The sequence below is a fragment of the Magallana gigas genome, chromosome 6 (genome assembly GCF_963853765.1).
Source record: "Magallana gigas chromosome 6, xbMagGiga1.1, whole genome shotgun sequence".
Classification (NCBI taxonomy): Eukaryota; Metazoa; Mollusca; class Bivalvia; order Ostreida; family Ostreidae; genus Magallana; species Magallana gigas.
Window position 1 is genome coordinate 51,732,973 of NC_088858.1, and position 16,332 is coordinate 51,749,304.

Consider the following 16,332-nt stretch of genomic DNA (forward strand, 5'->3'; position numbering starts at 1 on the left):
TCAATGATATTGGAGCAAGCTTATGCATCTATTCCTTACTGAGAATTCAGAAGATCACTTTATGTTTGTTCTTAAAATCTTAATTGTACATGTGTCTTTAATGAAGATCAAAGGTTGTGATTATTTGGTTGAAATGGATATTATTTTCTGTAAGTGTAATCAGTTTTGTATTGTCGTTCTAAGGAGCGCTTTCGGGGGGGGGGGGGGTTATCTTTCAAGGTCCGGTTATTGTTTTCCCCTATTAATCTATATACCGGAATACATTGCATTCTTATAATTTATTCATTTTTTTAAAGAATTCTTTTCATGCTTATCTACTGATATTTATTTGCTTACTATAAGACATTCCTTCAAGCATCTTTTGTTCCTTCAAATAGGAACCAGTGGAGTCTTTTTGTTTAACCCAAGATGCGACAATGATTGGTCAATTACCAATTAATGTCAATTATAATCGAAATGATTATGATTATACTACCATGGCCGCTGAGCTGTAAGCTGGAGTTTGGCGCGTACCAAATCATTTGGTATCAGCAATAAACCACTGTTCCAGTGTGGAACATGTTCTAATATATGGTTGTCATTTCCTCGTCAAAAAACTATCCGTCCTACTGTTTTCAAGTTACCTTTAAAGCATACGAAATAATTAAACCATTAACAGTTGTAAAAGCCGTTAATAGGAGGCACCCCAGTTAACTATGGTTAAATACATGTATATACATAAATGTTTGTTTCCTGTAACAATCCCGAATGATTACGAATCGGTATGTAGGGATATTTTGGCTATTGTTATATCCTAATCATATAATACTATGTATGCTTATACTGTACAATGACACGCATAATAAAAAATCCAGAATCATTTAACAGTTTAAGAGTATATAGGGCATAAGCATGGCTATATGTATAGAAATCAGGCTTGCAACAATGTTTTGTACCCTGTTTTTATCTTGCTTTTAGTTGCCATTATAAACTACAACTGATGTGCTTCATATAGTGTTGTGTTAATATATTTTGATTATGCTTGCAGCCGTCCTTTTGATTCCTAAATCAATTTGTTTCCTGTTTTGATTTGTATACTTCACGGATACAAAGATCCTATGATCCATTTGAGAGGTATAGAATCCTATATTACGGCATTTACTACATCCAGTAGATATCTTATCCCGGACGACCGTCAGTAAAGCTTCATCCGTGAGTAAAAGCTTGGATATGTACGTACACACCATACATATTCACTTCTAGTTCATAATGACAACCTACAAAATCAAGATAAAGACAGGGGACAGGCTAGGCGCCGGTACAAATGCTAATGTAGAAATTGTTCTCTTTGATGGCTCTGGAAAGCACACAAAACCTGCAAAATTAGACAACTGGTTCCGGGACGATTTTGAGCGCGGCCATGTGGATGTATTCACCATCAAAGATGATACAAATGTACCAGAAGTGACCGAGATTAAGTTGCGAAGAGACACGGCAGGACTATTTAGCGATTGGTACGTTGATCAAGTAGAAGTCATGAACAAGAACACTAAAATCACATCTGTTTTTCCAGTTCTTCGGTGGATTCGTCCTAATGTTGACCTGTTCATTGCAAGACATGATACTTTTCTACCGCAATTTGATCCTAGACCCCAACAGAGAAATGCTGAACTTCAAGAGAAGAGATCGCTTTATGAATATGAGGAAAAGATTCCCGGTCTACCTGTACAGGTTTTTTCACATTTTCTTTTAAAGCCGTTTATAGTTTAAACAAATTTTTGAAAAGCCGTTACATTGGAAATAAACAGTACAGCAATAACATGTTTCAATGTTCTTTCAGAAGAAAATTTATCAAAATTCGTTTGTTCAAATTTCATTCAATCCATATTTTATTAAAAATTAGTTAGACAATATTGCTTTTAATAATACACCCATATTAGGTGAGAAAACTAAATGTCCGTGGATATACAACAACAAAAGAGAGTTGATGAATAGAAACCGTACGTGGTAATAATCAGACACGATAAAAGCTGTTTTTGCATCGGGAATTTAAAAATACAGAACAAGATGAACAAGCAAATGACAACTTATGCTATAACAATGACATTGATAACAATACACATATCTAAAAAAAAAAAAAATAAGTAACACATGATGTCAATGTGGTACATGTAATGTTAAAGGCAGCCGCCGTTTTTCATTGTATGGCTTGGACGAATTTCTCGAATATATATCGACAGATAAGCAGTGTGAGAGAAAAATTGACATTTATTTAAAAAATGATTTTATCAAAGCTTATGGTTTTAAAAACTTTTGTGCTAATTTTTTTTTAAAAGTTTATCAGATTATTATGCAATTTTTGTTTTTAGGTAAAAAATGTTCCTGAAGACGAGGTGTACTCGATATCCAAAAAGGTAAGACAGGGCCGCAATAATGCATAATATATTATGAATGAAGAGATTTATAGACAAAATTGCATAATTTCATTAATGTATTGCACTTCTTACTGTGGATGTATGAACAAAATATTGATTGAAATATTGATGGAATATATGGTTGAAACTTTCAAAAAATGAACTTAAAAAATTAGAACGAGTGGGAGGCGTCGGTGTTCATCCAACTGAGTTCAGTAAAATTCAATCTGAGATTGAAGTCACTGAGAGGACGAGCTCTGTTTAAAGATTAAGAAATTATTCAAATTTTTAAGCAAAAATATCATGGAATTTTTCTTTACCAAATAATAGGTAAAAGCTTAGATATTCATACTCGTATATATTAAAATATATAACAAACTTCTCATAAGTTATTTGTTAACCAAACAGCTTTTCAAAAATTTGCTATTCATTTCATTATAAAACTGTTTAAAATACAGTCAGTATCAAGATTTTCATAGATTATATGCAGTTAATTTTTATATACCATCTGTATTAGTTTCTTAATTAGAATGCACAATTGAATAAACAAAAATAAATATGGGTGTCAATGACAATTTAGATATAGCCTTACAGTTAAAAAATTTTGAAAAATTCCTTAAAAAAACTTTCAGAATTTTTCAATATACATATATTTGCATTAGTTTACTCTGAACTCTGAAAGTTTATCAAGCTTTCTTATTTTTATTTCTGCATGGTAAACAGAACCTTTAAAATATATGTTCCATTGATTATACAATGAAAATGTTGTTTGCATTAAAAAAATTTACGAAATATACGCTGTATTAATCTTTTAAAATAGTTGCATTGTTTTCAAAATTTTGTTTTTCGATGAAACCTGTCGCGCAAAATTATAGTTTTCCATTAACGTTACCAGCCATAATCAGCCAAAAAATAAGTATAAATGCAGCTCTTTTAGTACTTTTTACCCCGGATGAATATTTGAGACTATAGTTTTGATCTTAGAATAGGGAAAAATAAAGTTAACTTGAATTAAGTTTTTTTTTGTTTTTGTATCAAGTGGGATATTGCAGCTAAAAAACTAAGACTGCGTACGGAGAAAGGATTGGACAAAATCTTTGGCTGTGGTCCCTGGAAAACATTTGACGATTTGACAAGTGTCTATTCAAGTTATTTCAAACGCCCAAAGGTAATATATTTATATTCTTATATTGAGTTTCTCTTAAAGATTTAGAGTATCATTTTGAATTGAAAGGTTTTTTGAAATGACTAAGTTGATAATTCTATACACTTTTCCCGGTGAAATAGGCAGTGGATGATTGGAAAAGTGATGAAAGTTTTGGTTGGCAACGATTAAACAGCGTCAACCCAAACCTGATTTATCTCTGCAAAGAAATCCCCACCAAGTAATATGTTTTTTAATCTGTTTTTTTTCACGAATATCTCGGATTCTCCCCCTTTACATCATTTGTCAAACTATTTTGTTTCCAAAAATTAATTAACATATCCCTGTACTTGTAAATCACCCGATAATAAGTTCATGAAATGAAATACTTCCTACAGTTAAAAAATAATCTAACAATCATAAAATGATCGTAAATCGATACAATTTTTAAAAAAATGGTTAATGTCCAACATGAGACCTAATAAAAAATTGTGTTTTATTGATTGATAAAAGGTAATATTGGTCTTCGCTTTCTGCATTACTCTTCTCTCGGTGATACGAAAATTACGATCACATACATATAGATGTTGTTCCATGATACTTAAATATTCATCAGATTTGGAGTGACAGAAGATGATTTAGCCTCTTTTCTCGAGGGATTGACTATCTCTGAAGCCATCTCAAAGAAACGTCTTTTTCTTATTGATCTCGAAATACTTGACGGAGTGACGTGCTTTAAGGAATATGTCGTAAGTATTTTTTGATTTAAAGTAAATAAAATATTCATGTTTTATATTTACTTTGTAAATGTTAGAGGGGAAAAATGTACAAAACTACATAATCGTGTATTTATTTCTTATTTGAATCCCTTGATACAGTGCCCGGCTCCCATCGCTCTATTCTTTGTTAACGACAAGGGACAACTTATGCCGGTAGCTATCCAACTGTTCCAGCAGAAAGGTCCTGACAACCCGGTAAGTCTTATCAGCAGATTTTGGTTTTAAAAGAAGGATTAAGATGAATTATCTTCTAACTTAAGAACTTGTTTTTTTTTTCTTTTTAGGTTTTTCTCCCCAGTGATCCCCCCAATACCTGGTTATTTGCAAAAATGTGGTACAACGTCGCTGATACTAGCTATCATCAATCTGTATCCCATTTAGGTACTAAACCGACTTCTTAAAAAAATTAAAACTATATATGCAAATTAAATGCCATTATTATTTACTTCGTAGTAGTTGGGGCTATATAGAACGTGGGTATTGGCCTGGGTAGCTTAGAGCCCCTGACAAGAGTTGTGGGGGTTACTGGTTCGATTCTTTGTCCAGCCATATAATTTTCATTTTATTTATAACTCATTCCTCCTTTCCTACTACAACTTAATTGTATTTTTTTTTCTTACTTTAGAAAATTTTAAGTAATATTTTGTGTTTTTATTATTGTGAGATTTAATAAGAACTTCAACATAACGCACGTTAAATATTTGTTTAATGCAACCATATGTAAAAACGGTCTAGTAAAATCTAACACCAGGCCTGGGCCGACCTGGTCCCACCTTTGGCTTCACATTTGTCATCGCCCTAAATTGAAAATGATTTTCATTGAATTTTATTACTTTTTCTAAGAAATTGAAAATTCTATGAGAAAAGAGTATAAATATATGTAAAAATTGACATGACTGATTGAATTTCAATTAATTTTAAATACACGAAACAAATCCATATAAAATACATGTACAGCATTACAATTATTGCCAAGGAATGGATTATGCCCAATGCTAAAGCAATCTGCGTTAAATTAAGAGCAACCCTACCCCCCCCCCCCTTTTCAAGAAGTAAACAAACTGTTATTATGATAACAATGTAAAACATCATTTTAAAAGACTGACCTGATTGAATGATCAATAAATATCTTAAACATTTGTAAACTGGTTTATAGCATCTTTCTATCCTTCTGTAATGCGCTTTAAACATGCCGGATTGCTTACAGTATCTTCCAACACAAGCCCTTCCAAGCAGAAATACGATATCAACCTTTTCTGCCCCTAATATGTTACTTTGGGGTTAGATTCAACATCTGCATCGCCGTTTAACATTTCACACGGTCTAATTTAATCGATGTCATACGTAAATCACTGCAATAGCATTCATTATAGTTTGGTTTAGCAGTGGTCGTTAACAATCACCTCTTGGTGAGATCCACACATGTGTTGTTTGTACATTTAGGAAACAATTTTCTCTTATTGGAGAAATTTCATTATCAGAGTTTGAACAAAGCAAACCATTTTGTGACCTTTGACATTGGTAAGAATAAATAAATTGGGTTCTACCTTGTTTATGTCCCAAACAAGTATTTGATATACGAATAATTACTTTGGTATTTTTTTGATTCTCAGAACAAAAAAAATGCCATGGTATTACAATGGCATGATCACATACTATAGTACTTCAGAATTAAATAACAGACTGAACCAAACGTAATCCCTCATACCTATAGGCATAAAAATTTTCCAATAGAAATATGACTATAAAACACCAAAAGCCATCTATTGGGATTTTTATGTGTTTTTTATTGTGTATTGGGTGAAATCAATGAAAAATCAATAAAACTAGAAATATGTAAAGAAAGTATAATGATGAATTTGCGGCCAAAAGTGAGGCTAATCCAGGCCAATAGGTCTGTTCCTTGCTCAGTTGCGTGCGCGGACTAAATCATAAACGTATGCGGTTCAACGTGGCTAGTGCTTTTTTGTAAAAGAAACATTCTTAGAGAAGAAATTTTATCTTTTTGAAAAAAAAATAATAAAAACTTTGCTTTCTTCTATTTCATACTCGGATTATTCTTAACTGCATATTTTTAAGGTTGTTCATATTTCTATTTTTAATTATCTAATGTATTGTAAGTCTTTGAATGCGTCCAACTTTTTGTAATTTTTATATTTCTCTGTCTGTAATTGCTTTTATGTACAGCGCTTTAGAATAATTTTAAACTATATTTAGCGCTTTATAAATTGTGTATAATAATAATGATAATACATGTAATAATAATGCCAGGCCAGGGTATCTTTCAGGGTATGTCATATAAGAATCACCCTGCATTTAAAGCTCCTGTGATACAAGAGTACAATTGGTTAATGTCTGTCCTTAGCTGCTTGATGTATTTCATCAAACATATTTACGTGAAGGTAGAAAAAAATAAATTACTGCGCTCATATGTAAGTCTTTGAAAGATGCAGACTGATGCATAAATCCAGCTGACCTTTTGTATGAAAATTAATGTTGTTCACCTGTCTTTTATACGCATGTCACCTCTGTAAATTCCCGTTAGCTGCCATAATGTCGCCCTCTCCTGGTAGGTTTTTTTCGGGGGGGGGGGGGGGGGTAGTAAGGGCTTCAACTCCATAGGATCTCCGTTATGGGGCAAGTGCAAGAGTGATTCACTCCCGCAGCAATTTTGACTCAAATTGTGTATAATGAAAATAACATTTGCATTTCTTACCTGAACTCAAACATTGTAGTTGTGTATGGCATAAATTAATCCAATTATATTAAGTATAATCCATATATCGCTTATTTTCCGTGTAAGTCAACAACACAAGTTGAATTTGTCTGCCATGCATGTTTACTTGATCGGTTTTATTTTGGGACAGTCAATGATTATTCAGTAGCGGATCTTGAACTGAATACAGGAATTATCCTATTTTAAACATAAATAACGCGGTTAACATGAATTTTCCATTATTTACCGTTTCCATAAATGATGTTTTAGTGATAGAACTTAATAAGAGCGCCTATTAAAACTTCAAGCGTAAATCCCGTAAAATCACGCAAGAAATGTCATGGCTGCTGAAAAAGTCGACTGGTAAACATGCTGATGTGTTTTATCCGTTTCTGATTTATATACGGTTAGTTCGTTCAACCTGAATTAAAACATCATTTTATCTAGAGGAAGTCAGATAAAAAAACGATATTTTTATATCGAAGTCAGCCGCATTAAAAAAAATAATTCTGCACCATTATGGAAATCCTGTGGAATTGTAGCCCTCTCCAGTAAACATCAGATATAAACAATCGTAAAGGGGTACATTACTGCATCTAATCCCCGTTAGCAAATCTCGCGTTCGACGCGACAGATAATGTCACTGTGCTTCTGTCTGCAAATACATTATTTGTTTGGTATTTTAGTGTTAAAATTACTGGCCAGTTTAAGTAATAAATTATGCAATTTGATAGGTTAAGGAGTTTTGTCCAATCCATTTAGTTTTTCACGTATACATCGATCACTTAACTATGCTTCACTATCACCCCTGCGAATGTGTTCGGAATGTTTTCTTTATCGTTGCTAATCCAGAGGTGCTCGAATGAAAGTTCACGAGACTTCACCGAGATTTGTTCAGTTCCTGTGAAATTTCGAGCGCGCGGGTAGGTTAAGGCAACTCATAGTTTAATGACCGTCAAAATTATGATCAATTTAAATAATGTTTATTTTTATGAAAACAGCGCTGGATATTAATACCAAGTGAAAGAGTTCACCAAGATATTATTTTTCTACTTCGGAATCGACTCAATCTTTGAAGCTGCCGTGCCATGGTATCACGTGACAGTTAAAAATAGATCACTTTTTTACCTTAACAAAAAATCAAAAAGTGTAACACTACCCCGAAGTTCATTTGTATGTTTTCTACAATAATTCGATTGGAAATTAGTTCATGTTTATTAGTATTACTGCTAGAATCCTATTGTACATCGCATAAAATGAATATTATAAATATTTATCGGAAACCCTCTCAACTTCTAAAATCTCATTGAAAATACTACGTATTTTTCGTTTAAAATAACAAAGCACAGGATTCTAGCAGCACTTTTCATGTAGTTTAGGTCATATACCGTTGATATTTACCAAAATCATCTTTCCTAATATCCAGGGTAGTGTTACACTTTTGCCATTTTTTGTACACACTGACAGGGGAAAGGCTGGTCAAGCCATATAAATGTCGATCCGCTTACCTTATAACACTCGCTGATTAAACAAAATATCCGTGCCTGTATTATCCTGATTATATTCGAACTGACACTCATCTAAATCTTAGGTATCTGTATTAAATAAGTCTTATTTCGGCATTGTTTACACTGCATTCCGATAATTTGTCTCCCGACATGATCTTCTCTTTTTAACATGCTTGTGACGTCATCAATGATAATTATACGTAATAGAGAGAAATCGAAGATATATTCAGTTAGAAGAGTTTCTAGTGATATTTTATGTCTGTAATTTTTATAATATAAACCAGAGATAAAGTTATAATCGACATGTTTCTGAGTAAAATATGACATCATGCTGCTTATTGTGACGTCATATCGATCAGAGGAATTTGATCGCTGTGAGTTGCCTTATCATACCCTCGCGGAAGTATAAGTGTTCGGATAATATTCTCAAAATACGTAAGTACTGATCGTTTTTATATCATATCCTACTTAGATTTATGAAAACCTTTTAAGATGTATGTCTTATTTCATCATCTAGCGGTTATTTACATTAAACGATAATATTCAGAACAGAGTTATCGTTCGTGTTCAACCACGTGTAGAGTGGTTGAAAATATAAACATTGGGTTGCTAAAAAAAAACATAGCCATGTTTAATGCTCGTGGTGTGCAATACCATGTTCTTAGAAAAATAATGGGTGTCTGTTTTGCATAATAACTTAGTATATCGAACCATTTTCAAGGAAAATTCTGCATAAAATAGTATAGTCTGTTTTACTATTGATTCTATCACTAGGTCAGGCGCGGATCGAAAATTAATCCTTAGGGGAGATCTCTACAAGCATGTTAATTGTTGCAACAGCAGACAAAACCTATTTTTTTGTATTGTTGCATTTATTTCTAGAACACATTTTATCCACCAATTAATGAAGATAAAGTTTCAAATCAATAAACCTCTAGATTTCATATTTCAAAACAAGTACCTATATTCCATGAAATAGACTATAAACACGAGGCATGATTTTTACTGCGAAACTGAAAGAGTCAAATAAAATCACGTGCTCTAAAATTTAAATGACAATAACATTCGCAGGGGTGACTTTATATCTCGTATAAGGCATTGTCCGGCACGTTTCTTGACTTAGCCGCTAACCATCCAACACTTAAAAATATATAAGCCAAAGATCTACATCGTAACATTTCAATTTTTTTCGCTGTAAATTCCTCAAAAGTGTGGACGTTTATTTTGCCGTCATACCCGGTCGTAGTAAAAATATGAATATATAGGTCACCGCATTATTTACGAAATGAAACTCAGACAAGACAAGGAGGAAAGGCGTAGATTCTAGGACAACCCAGGGATATTGCATTTTTGTCTTGAGTTTCAGGTATGCAGTCAGGTGTAACGAAATCGAAGGGTTATATATTCGTGTGCTTGTGCCTCTTTACAAGTGATGTTCAGCTTAAAAACACATAGTTAAAACCTGTTCAATATTTGCCTTTCGGGTCTAAAAGTTATATATAACGTGTCAATTGTATCAATACTGTAAATTCCTAATCAAACACCAGGAATTAATATCAGTGTAAAATCGCAAAAGGCCCTCTCGCAAATTTTGATATATAGCATTTATTAACTCCTTGTATAAAAGGAAACAACTGACTTTTGTTTTTGGATGTCATCTTTTATTTTTGGTTTTGTAGTTTTTATATGACATATTGCGACAGTTTATGCATGAGTGTAGATATACAAAAAATGAATGTTAAAGTGGGTTTTTTTCTATCGTTTATTAAAAATTTTCGTATCATCACATATATTTTATATAAAACTATTTGTCATTTTTTTTTCAAATAAAAGGATGCACCCATTTATTGATGGAAGGGATTTGTATAGCGACAAATAGATGTCTCTCTCCATCACACCCAATGTTTAAATTGTTGGGGCCTCATTTTCTCTACCTCATTGCCATAAACGAGTAAGTGTTTAAATTGTTTATTGAAATATACATTCATGTAAGACTTGTATTCTATCTCTGTGTTACAAGTAAGTAGTTAAGAATAAGACAATTTTTAAAAAATACTCCATGTGTGTAATTGAATATTTGTTTTTTTCGTTTGATCGGCGACAGTAGCAACACCTTCTTTGAGAATGTGAACAAATGTTTATGGTGTAGCTGTTATTTTTTTTATAGTTTCTTAAGTAGTTTAGTAGTAGCTTTAGATTGTGTTTTCTTTGTTTTGTACTCATGTAATTTATTTTTTGGTCCTGAAGAAGGGACTGATTGTCCCGAAAATTTGACAATTTCTATTGTTCGTGCCGTTAGCCATTTTTAGTGCTTTATATATTCATTTTACTAGCTTAGTATCTATATATTAGATCCGACACTTTAAAGATGCCTAGTGTTGTTGATTCTATTCAGTGCTTTATATATATATATATATATATATATATATATATATATATATATATATATATATATATATATACACACACAAAACTATTCATTTTCTAAAGCTAAATAAATGTAGTATTTTTTTAATTTCTAGTCGTGGTCTAAACTCGTTAATAGTGCCAGGGGGCTATATTGACACTGCCATGGCTATTGGGTATGTTGGTGCGCTAGAGCTTCTAAAAAAGGGGTGAGCATAAGTCCACATATTTCATTACCTTTTATGATATTGACCTGAACATTTACTTAATTTGTTGAATCACTAACAAATTATATCGGACAAGTGTGATCAGCAAAAAAATTTCAAATTATTTAAATTTAATAATCATGTGAAACTAAATTTTATTGTATTTGAAAGATTTTTTGTTTAATGTTCAGAGTTCGTAAATGGAGGATGAATGTTGATGGAATTTATCCAGAACTATTGAAGAGCAGAGGGGTTGGTTTTCTTTTGTGATTTTGTTTTTGTTTTTTGTGTGTTTTTTTTTCATTTTACTTTAATATCAAATATCACAACTGTGAACTAGCTAAACTAATACACTGATAGGTATATTGCAAAGACGGATCAATTCTTCCAACCTTTTACCAACGTGACGATACGCTCGCGCTATATGAAGCTATTCATGGCTACGTAACCAAATATGTCAATCTTTACTATGGTGAGTAAAGTAAATTTATATTAGATATTATTAAATCTATCTTTGCTAGCCAATGGTTTCCGATAAATTACGCTTCTCTGAGAATCATAGTGTACCGGAAACCCTTTTTGATAGCAAAGATGTTTTTAATCTTCAAGCATTGGTATAAGAACTGTATACAGAAATAATTAACCTTGCAGGTGTAAAATGAATGCAATTTTAACGAATATGAAATTTTACGAGTACATACATGTAAAGTTATATTTTTAAAAATCAAAATAAAAGTATCGTTTATATTTTAAAAGTTGTTGAGATGCTTACCTCTTAACAAATAAATTGTTTCTGCTGCTCATGATATGATAACTTGAGTAAAATGACAAAAAAGTCCCAAATAATTACAATATTGGAACTCTCAGTTGGTCGATAAGGCACAAAATATTTTCTTACATTGCGTTGACACAACTCTTTTTAGACACTAGTGATAAAATCATTGGTGATAACGAAATCCAAACCTTTGGACAAGAGCTGACCAAATCCAAGTCGGATGGAGGATGTGGTATTTTAGTAAGTAATAATGTTTTAAATAATTGTTAAAACATGCAATTTTTTAGTTAACGTAAAGTTTTTAGCTCATATTTTTTTAAAATCATTAAACATTTTTATTTTTTAAGGGCGTTCCCTTAAAAAATGGGAGGTTTACTTCAGCTGAACAGCTTACAATCGTCTTCACTAGTATCATATTTACGAGTACTGTTGTACATTCGGCAGTTAACACTGCTCAGTACGATACTTATGGATTTCCACCAAACTATCCAACAAGACTTGACGGAGCACCGCCAAAGAATAAAGTGGGTATACACACTAAACTCAATAACTTTTTTTATACACAATTAATTAAACAATCTATTTATGAATTACAAATATTGTATCTACTTGAATAGTTAGCCTCAGGAGTTTTAGCGCTATGGTCAAAAGATTAGTTTGAAATATTAATAAGTTTTTAAAAAATTGTTTTCGACTGTAATATGGTATACTAGTAATTTAAGTCTAATTCCCTCTCAAAGTCCCTTTTTTCTTTTAGAACCCATTAACAGAGGAAGATATTGTAAAGTGTGTGGTAGATAGGGAAACAACAATAGAAGTCATGTCCCTCGCTATAATTCTCAGCGAAAGGATTACAAATGCTCTAGGAGACTTTGAAGTCAACTACACATATGACCCAGCTGCAGTGAAGATTGTAGAGGAGTAAGTAATCAGTTATTCTTTATATTTTGAAGTAAAAAAAAAATCTTTTTTTTAATTAACGGCAACTATAAAAGCGTTAAAATTGTTAATGTGTTTTTTCTTTTAATGAAATGTTGTCAAATCGGTATCTTTTGAATAAAATGATATTCAAATAATATTATTAATTTTTTAATACAAAATGACAATTTCAATACCAATTGAGTCATTAAAAAACCTTCAGATAATACTATGTAAAAACCCACAAAATCATTATCTCTACAAGAACACAGATGTAAGAGTACTGACTTTGTTTTGGGTTGTGCATTAAGTTTTCTGGAACAGAAACCTGACACAAATTAAAAATGCCAATAACAGAACGAACAATAATAGAAAGTTTTTAATTTAATTTCTATTTTAGTTATTTATGAAAACAAAAATAATGCATTATAACCAATAATCTTTAAGTTTTCATTTATTGAATCTTGAGAATAAAACATAGTTTTAAAAAAAAATTTATGTTGTAAAGTTGTAAACTGCACAATATATTTTTTAATCTTTCCCAGGTTTAGGAATGAATTGAAAGATATCGGTCAAAATATCAATCAAAGAAATGAGAAACTGGAACGAAAATTTGAATACCTCTACCCAGAAGAAATTCCAAACTCCATAAGCTTATGAGTTTAAAGTTTTTGTAATCCTTGCATGCACCGGAAGAAAAGATCAGATTAGTCAATGTCAGGTCAGCTGGAAGTTGCTATTTCTCTACTTTAATTGACTTTTCATAATTTATCAAGAACAATATCGATTGAAGGTGTTTCTTATGTTTCGGGTTATTTAAAAATATCATATCATTGTTAAATTAAACATGCCGTACAATATAAAGATATGTCAATGTTCATATTAATATCAACCCATGTTTTGTAAATGACTTAAATATTCCATTATGCATAATATTTATCTTCTCTTTTATATTTTTTTTATTTAAAAAAATGATTTTATGACATTTTTGGTAGACTAATGTCAAAATTAAAATTATGTTAACTGAACAACAAATGTAGTTCTTAATCTGATAATAACTCAAATTCATTTATTCTAATGATTTTTGTATTGATTTTTTTTTTCAAACTACAACAATCTGTTTTTATTGATTACATATATAACCACGAGATACATGTATCAATATGCTACAAGTAAGTGGTTTTAACATTATGTGCATTTTAATAAACTGTAAAGATAAGTTTTGTTACTGTGCTATTTGTTTTAAATAAATCCGATTGAACGGGCTAATAAGACCGGGATCGCCTTTTAAAAAAGTTAAAAGACATTGAAACAGGCTTGGGGCGAATTACATTGTAAAGTAATGCATTACATTACCATTACTTCATGAATTTGGGCATTAAATTACCATTACCATTACTTGATTTTCTTGAAGTAATGCATTACATTACCATTACATGAGTAAAGTAATGCATTACCACTACCATTACTTTGTTTAAAAAATTAAGCTAATAAAGAGTTTTTGCAAAGTTTTTTCTAAGTGCAATAATAGAAAAAATACATGAATCTTGAATTTTCTATCAGTCCAAACTAATGTACAATGTACTTAATATAAGAGAGAGAGAGAGAGAGAGAGAGAGAGAGAGAGAGAGAGAGAGAGAGAGAGAGAGAGAGAGAGAGAATAAGTAAGTAAAAATATTTTCAAATGGGTTATAATACTGGACTGGAAGTGATATTGATTTTCATCATGGATGGACAGTGCATGCATTCATTTTGCTTTTAAAGGTGCATGTCTGTCTCATATTCTATTGGGACATAGTGAAGGGAAGGGGATTGGGGTGTTTCTTATAACAATAGATTGTTTTGATACTTAGATTATCCTGGGGGGCATAGTGTGTTGTTGACACATTTCTTACTGAAGTTCAGACTAATTAGAGTAAATTGTTTAAATGATTAAAACTCTTAATAACAACACTCTTGAAAATGTTATGAAATTGTGCTGTTATATTTAGTAATTTTAACAATTCAAAAATGAATCTTTAAAAATCTTTTTAATAATACAATTAAAACATTTTTATCTCAATAATTATTTCTTTATTCTTTAAAAATAAATTTAATCAAATTCTATTTCAACTATTTATTTATTCATCACATTTTTTAAAGTGAACATGCATAAATAAGCATAATAATGCAAAGTAATGCCATGTAATGCCAGCATTACACTAGATTTTGGAAAGTAATGAATTACATTACCATTACTTGTAATGCTAATTTTGTGGCATTACACATTACTAGCATTACTTTGAAAACATGTAATGCATTGCAATGCATTACCATTACATTTAGCATTACCCCAAGCCTGCATTGAAAAGACGTCACATATAGTATATAAATACTCTCAATATCGCTCATAAATCGAAAGATATTCATTGTCAGAGATATTAATAAACTGGGTTGGAATATAATATGCAGGAATTTTTTTTTAAGAAGAGGGAACCTTGATACTCTTTTAGCCTAAGGCTGTCTTCCAAGAATGCCCATCATCCATTACATCCGGGGATATGCTTGGATGGGGGTGACATTTTTTAAATCCAATCTTCTTACAGCTGAAGATGTAGCTCATCCGCTAACTGAGAGGGCTTTATTTGCGATGGTATATGATATCTATGCAACGAGTTGTGTGTTTTCTATAAAAAACACACAAGTTCGATTAAATCATATACCATCGCAAATCCTGCGAGATTCTTTTTATCACATGTTTTACCACAAGTTAAACCTCAATCTTTCTGTAAACATTAATATGTTTTGCGGTGCAAACGTTGGGGCGAGCACAGCATTGATCAAACAATGAGTTATGATAAATCAATAAAAATAAAATTAACAACGTAAATGAATTTGATTGCAAAATAAAATAAAACATACCTATTTTTCAGTAGTTTTCATTATTCATAGTTTATAGGATTTGTTAGGATTTATTTATTTATAAGTAGAACAATAGTTTAATCTTAAATACAATGTTGTTGAATAATTAAGATTTTAATGTAAATGTTCATTGCACTGTATCTCCTCTCTTGAAAGTTATTGTAACGTCAGTTCATCCCCTTTTTTTGCAGTAGACATTTTTTTCGTAAACTGACTCATCATAGAGCTCACCCCCACCCCCCCCCCCCCACGTTAAAAAAAAATATTTAATTTTTTTTTTCAATTTACACATAGAAAATCGACTTATTATGGATTTGCCCCCTCCACTTCAAAAAAAAAAATTAATGTACGCTTAAAAATATTTGCTTATCATATTAAAAGAACATCAAGGCCCCCCCCCCCCCCCCGGTATTTGGAGCTTGTAATAAGTGGAAGTGAAAAGAAAGAAACCATTGAACTGCTAAAGAGCTGAAGGATTGGAATTTTCTTGATTTTTTTTTTTTTTTTTTTTTTGCTGGTAAAGATTTTTTGGCTGAGGCTGCCATCCACCCACTCACGCATCCACTTAAATAGAAGGCGATGCTTC

General features: G+C 31.5%; 1 protein-coding gene across 1 annotated transcript; it reads left to right on the forward strand.

Moving 5' to 3' along the window:
- The first annotated feature begins 1,155 nt into the window (after window positions 1–1,155).
- LOC105327652 (allene oxide synthase-lipoxygenase protein) lies at window positions 1,156–14,152 on the forward strand. Its single transcript, XM_034467242.2, has 15 exons — window positions 1,156–1,710; window positions 2,349–2,393; window positions 3,433–3,561; window positions 3,681–3,778; window positions 4,154–4,286; window positions 4,416–4,511; window positions 4,601–4,697; window positions 10,374–10,491; window positions 11,063–11,155; window positions 11,344–11,404; window positions 11,513–11,624; window positions 12,076–12,167; window positions 12,275–12,451; window positions 12,685–12,848; window positions 13,391–14,152. The coding sequence occupies exons 1-15, from the start codon at window positions 1,249–1,251 to the stop codon at window positions 13,503–13,505; spliced, it is 1,992 nt and encodes a 663-aa protein (XP_034323133.2). The 5' UTR covers window positions 1,156–1,248; the 3' UTR covers window positions 13,506–14,152.
- Window positions 14,153–16,332: the final 2,180 nt, after the last annotated feature.